We start from the raw sequence: 5980 nt of genomic DNA, 5'->3' as shown, positions 1-5980 counted from the left end.
TCAAATCCCGCTTAGATCTCATATATATTACATAAAAAAACTCTCACTATTAGGCCCCTTAGTGGCTTGCAGGCATTATACATTGATCTTGCTTGACTGCAGCCAAATTATTAACTAATTACAAAATTTAAAACAAGTATCTAATTCAAGACTTTTAAATTATAGAAATTTAATTACAAATTTGGTAAAACTATAGAAATTGATAAGGTAATTTAACCTACTTTTTAACTCTTCAGGATTGATAGGTCCTTCTAAATTAAAAACAAAGTAAAAAACTTGAATAATTAAAAGCATCCAAAACTTCAGAGGATATTTAAGAAGGTAGTTAAGAAAGATATATCATTTTCCTTGAGCTCCCTAACAAGGAAACTTATTATATTTTCCATCCTGATTCACCTTATTTGTTCTAACCAGATGGAAGCAAACAATACACATGCAGGAAACGATGATTTCCTTGCACTGCTGAAAAGCAACATTTCGAGTGATAAAATAAAAAAACAAAAAAAACAAAAAGACTATGTTACACACAATATACCTACACAGCCTACAGGCTACAATCAACATCAAAGAAAGGCCCCATTTAATGTAAAGTTTAGGCCCTAAGGTATCCTTTTTCCTCCAAGTATGATATCACTATCTCTGCCATCTCGCAAGGAGACTTAAAACCATTTCCTTGCTGCTGTTGTAATACAATCTGCAAGATTAGAAATCCAAGTTATTAGAAAAAGAGTGTGGAGACTGGAGACAGGAAGACCATTCTTGAAGAAACGAGAAAGAGTGAGAAAATGAGAGATTCTTGGAGAGAGTGATGCAGAAGTGAGAAGAGACATTGCTTCTGATACCATATTGAGAATGTGGAAGAACTGGAGAAATAACGATTCTCATTGAATAATGCAGTTACAATCGAGGTATAAATACAAGTGAGTTAGCAGCAGCTAACTAACTATTAACAGAAAGCTGAGTAACAAACTGCTATACTAAAAGGGAAAATCACTAACTAACTGATTTAATTACATGAGTCACTACCTGCTAACTAGTTATTAGTTAAGTATCCATAATACAAGTCCTTAAAATAAAAATGACAAGTGCAAACAATCAAATGATAAACAGAAAAAAGGGGAGTATTTTAACATCCTAGAGAAGAAAGTTAAACAGAATAAAAAGCAGGGTATTTGACAGCAGCTTTTCCCTTAAAAAGTTGGACCCCAGGCAAAGAGAAGTAAAAATGGTCAGTCCCTAGAATATCTATTTGCTAGTGTTTTCCTCCTTCAAAGATACCAATAAGCACAGCATAACAACTACACATAAATACTGAAATACATACCTCACAACTACTTGGTGGTTCATATGGATCGTCAATACCAGTGAAACCTGCAGAAGACCAAATAAATAATTCAATCCTGTTAGGATTTAAAAGGGCTGACATACCACAATGATGAACAGAAATGAGAAAATAGCAAATTCAGAGGTACAGGCTTTGCACACTACGAATTGAACACCATAATAGTAAATTTGATCGCAAGCAGTAGCTTGAAAATTTGACTTACATACCTTTAATCTTTCCAGCTCGAGCAAGTTTATAGAGCCCCTTTGGGTCCCTAGCTTCACACACATGCAGAGGCACATCTATGAAGACCTACAATATGCGAGTATTATGTTAGCTATGAAGAAACACTTATCTAGGTCCATCATCATACAGCACCCTATTGTTAACCAAGTAGGAATATACCTCAATAAAATCACCTTCTGGAACTAGTGCTCTGCATGCATCTCTATCCTTTTGGTAGGGCGAAATTAAACTCGTGATGCAAATAAGACCAGCATCAGCAAATAGTTTTGCTACCTCACCTGAAGTTAAATCATATGATGTCTGACTGTTAATAATATACAACGTACCTGGAAGATATAGGGGAAAACATTTGAAGACTTTGGAAAGTAGAAACTCACCAATCCTTCGTATATTTTCTGAACGATCTTCTGCCCTAAAACTAAGATCACGGTTTAGACCATGTCGAACATTGTCACCATCAAGGATATAAGTCAGTTTGCCTCGAGCGTGCAAGCTTCTACTCAATGCACATGCAAGAGTGCTTTTTCCTAAAATCAATTATAGTTAATAAATCAGAGAAAGAGAACATCGCTATGTGGAAATTTGAAAGATAATGGTACATTATGATATCTGAAGAAACTAAGCCACCACTTTTCATTTTCTACATCTGTAGAATTATATTTAAGAGACATTACAGTTGCATCAGGCACGTATTTTCAAGATATCTTAATCATTACAATTTTCAAACTTGTTTGGATTTTTTTTCTTTTTCAATACAGAAGAAGAAATTTATCATGATGAACAGCATGAAGTACAACGAGCAGAGAAGATAAAGAATCCTCGTGTACAAAAAAGACTTAAGCATAAAACAAAAAAAGGACAGTCCGGTGTACAAGCATTTCGCGTAAACACAAGGTCCGGGAAACAACATGAAATATATATATATATCCAATGCCTTAATAAATCATTTAGGGAAACACCATTGAAAAGGCTATGAGCTATATATATCCAATGCCTTAATAAATCATTTAGGGAAACACCATTGAAAAGGCTATGAGCTTTACTCCAAATAGAAACCAACTAAATGTGTCAAAGAAATCTCCTTAATGATTTGAAAGTTCAGCTCTAACATGTAACAAAAAATACCATATTGTAGCAATGATTGCATCATAGCATTGATCCAAGGATCTAGGTCACACCCAGCATTTACCCCAAATGCCAAACAGAGAAAAGATAGGGTACAGGTTCTGTGCCAGCAACATATAGTACACATTAAAACATTCCTTATGATATAAGATCACCAGGAGAAACTAACAACTGCTGCTCATAGTTAGTGTAGTTGCAGATAGTTGTATATGTTAAGTTGAAAATCAGGGCCGAATTACAGTAAGCATAGTTTGACAAAGATCTATCACATCATAAGTTAAATTTGCCAAAAAATTCATCTTGACTTTAGGCAATTAGAGAGTTAGGGTCAAACAATATTCAAATCTTACTTTCACTAGCAAGTGATAAGCTAAAGGCTAAAGCTGAGACTGAACCACAAAAGTACAGACCCTGATTACAAGGTAGACAAGCAAAAAAATCATTTTATATAGTGGTTGTTATAACAGTATAACTAATGGGATTTTTAGAGCCAATAAATCCTATAGTGGTTATAAGTCATCATATGTAGAGTTAACAAATGTGTTCTGTGATTTGCTGCACCTTTTCTGGTTCAGTATCAATCCTGTCCATTTCATATTTCATACTGTTTAACAGCCAGGTGAAAAGTTTATTGAAAAACAAATGCAGTAGCAAAGTGATATTATAATACTAAAGTTGAAGAGTAACCAGGGTGGATCACCTGTGGACTGTGGTTAAAGGTGGGTCCAAGAAAAGCCCAAGAAAAGAATCAGAGAATGGTATACATATCAAAACAAGACGATGTGTTATTAACTGACAAAAGGGAGGATATAGAAGATGAATGCTACTTCTGACTTCCAATAAACATATCACATGAAATCAAAGCTACGAATCAAATCACCATTGGACTCCTGGGTATTTTAGCCAAGAACCCTATTGTTGCACACATAGTTGTGCTCTTATTTCTACTTGATCAATCAATGAAGTAAAGGACACATTCCGAGATAGTTGATATCCAAAATTCCACAAACCTGAGCCGCTGAGACCTGTTAACCAAACAACACAACCTCTTTGCTGCAGCAGCTGCTGTCTATCACGTTTCTGAATTGGACAGTCATGCCACAAAATGTTTGTTGAATTTCCGACATTTGACACCTGGCAGGGATTTTTACCTGGTTCAATTACAATTAGATTATCAAGGTGTCTAAATTCTAAGCTAGACAATACATGGAAAAGAAAAAAAAGTCAACTCTTTGGAATGTTTAAACTATAATCTCCATGAAGTGGATGAGCTTTTTTTCGGCTTCACTCAAAAAAGAATTTCACAAAAAAAGAAATCATGTGCAAAAGCTTTTCTTGAAGCATGAAAGATGAAGAAGAAAAGGAAGGGGAAAATAAACATAAATAGCAATAAAGAAGAAACAATTCTGCAACGACAACACGTACCATTCATCTTCCCAATTTAAATTTATGATTATGATGCTAATGTTTACCAGATCCCAAAGGCAACTCAAACTGCAGTACTGCACTTTGTTTTATGGCTATGGAGGCTTATGGGTGAACATACGCATCGGTTTTAAGCTGACTTGTTTAGGCGTTGCAAAGACCCTTATCCTTGGCCATATGTCACGGTTTATATGGCTAAGGTTTCTGTATTTTCCCAATACCAACTTATTAAGATAGACTCGTATATGTGATGTGATACGGAACATTTGGAATGCTACAAAGGAATCTCTTTCCTACTAATAATTATGGCTTTGACTGTGTAAACCATTTTATGTGGAAAATTAGGAATTACACATAGATGGCACTATTTAAAATTTTACTAATTAATTAAGATATTAAAATAAAACAATTCTACTGAGATTCTTCTACGGTATAACAACGAAGATCGTTCTCTACCTATTCGGCAACTAACTCAACACTTACCAACATTAAAAAAGGAGAATAAGAATCTGAACCAAAGAATTTCAGATACAAAAAGGAGAAAAGGTATCCACATTCTAGATCTTGATATTATTCAAATAAAAGAAAAAAAGGTTAAAATTAGAAACAATACCTGAAAAAGAAGCTCTGTTTTCATTCCATAACGAGTCAGAATCCTCCATTTCCTTAATTTGCTTCACATTCTCATTGGACATCACTGAGCATTTGCGACTATAGTCGCTTCCGGCGTCGTCATCGTCTTTCGCTTTAATCGGTTTCAACGAGTTCCATCTCGCCCGGCCATCGCATAGGACCAATCTCTTCCGAGAACCGTGCAATCGAGCGGCACTAATCCCACAGAGCTTCGAAAATCGTAGGTTCTCCGCCGCCTGCGATGCTGACGGTTCGCATTCGACGTTGCAGAGAACGGCGGAGCTGCACGGCGGTGGCGATGATCTTACGACGCTCATATCCGCCGGAGAAGAAGGTTGATTGATTAGATGGAAAAACAAAAAATTCGGTTGGAGAGAGAGAGATAGAGAGAAGTGACTGGTGAGAAGGAATGGAGTTGGTGCGGTATGAAACTCCGAGCACTAGCACTGCAGTGTGTGTCCGTGACGGTTTCTACTTTCTCGTTATGGATAACATCCAATATGTACTATTTATATTATGCTTAAGCAAATTTAATTTCATATTTTAGCATTGAAGTTTTTTAACACCGGATACTTTAGTTTTTGGTAGAAACTCGTATTTGAGAGTTATTAGATGATTTGATTAATTTGATTAAATTTTTATTTATTAATTTTTATTTATTAATTTTATGTTAAATTGACTTCACTTAAATTTTTACCTTAATCTTTTAGAATTTATAATAAAAAAATATTAAAGGCATTAAAATTTATTATTTTTGTTATTAATTAATTATTAATATTTAAAAGTATAAGATAAAATATATTATTAAATTATTAGATTACAAGAATTAATTAAAAAAAGGTGAATTAGTTAGTTAAATAATAACAAAAAATAATAAATTTTAATAATTTTTAATATTTTTATTTAAAATATACAAAAAAGTTTTTAATATTTATTTTTATTAGATAATATACTCTTTTTTCTACATCTATGTATTATATATCTTTGTTTTGTTTGCAAAAAAAAATGATATTTATCTCGTATTATAAACAATAAAATCAGGTAGTTAAACAACTAAGAAAAGAAAATTGATATACTTTATTTTAATATAGATTATATCGCTTTGATTTTATTTTCTAATTTAATCCAATTTGATTCAAAAAATTATATTTTTACTGTATAGATTTGGAAAAAGAAAATTTAGTCTAATTTTATCTAAACTAGTGTGATTTAGATTGGATTAATTTA

At 33.4% G+C, this 5980-nt stretch overlaps 1 protein-coding gene across 3 annotated transcripts; it reads right to left on the bottom strand.

Moving 5' to 3' along the window:
* Positions 1 to 312: 312 nt before the first annotated feature.
* On the bottom strand, positions 313 to 5271 carry LOC112800425 (adenylyl-sulfate kinase, chloroplastic). Of its 3 annotated transcripts, none has more exons than XM_025842695.3 (7): positions 4734 to 5271; positions 3706 to 3846; positions 1948 to 2097; positions 1730 to 1848; positions 1552 to 1636; positions 1325 to 1371; positions 313 to 694 (listed from the first exon to the last, which is right to left on the bottom strand). In XM_025842695.3, the coding sequence occupies exons 1-7, from the start codon at positions 5068 to 5070 to the stop codon at positions 593 to 595; spliced, it is 981 nt and encodes a 326-aa protein (XP_025698480.1). In that variant the 5' UTR covers positions 5071 to 5271; the 3' UTR covers positions 313 to 592. The 3 variants fall into 3 exon arrangements, with proteins under 3 accessions (XP_025698480.1, XP_025698493.1, XP_025698488.1); XM_025842708.3 differs by having other exon boundaries at positions 3706 to 3829; positions 4734 to 5239; XM_025842703.3 differs by lacking the exon at positions 4734 to 5271 and adding an exon at positions 4121 to 4389.
* Between the last annotated feature and the right edge of the window lie 709 nt (positions 5272 to 5980).

This window comes from Arachis hypogaea, chromosome 1 (assembly GCF_003086295.3).
Source record: "Arachis hypogaea cultivar Tifrunner chromosome 1, arahy.Tifrunner.gnm2.J5K5, whole genome shotgun sequence".
Classification (NCBI taxonomy): domain Eukaryota; kingdom Viridiplantae; phylum Streptophyta; class Magnoliopsida; order Fabales; family Fabaceae; genus Arachis; species Arachis hypogaea.
This window is presented reverse-complemented; position numbering and strand designations above follow the sequence as displayed.

Excerpts from the sequence above, each read along its gene's own strand:
- LOC112800425 (XM_025842695.3), bottom strand. The coding sequence starts at position 5,070 with ATGAGCGTCGTAAGATCATCGCCACCGCCGTGCAGCTCCGCCGTTCTC. Across the intron at positions 2,098-3,705 it reads AACAGGTCTCAGCGGCTCAG|GAAAAAGCACTCTTGCATGT; the intron begins GTTTGTGGAATT and ends AATTGATTTTAG. Across the intron at positions 1,372-1,551 it reads TCGAGCTGGAAAGATTAAAG|GTTTCACTGGTATTGACGAT; the intron begins GTATGTAAGTCA and ends GGTCTTCTGCAG.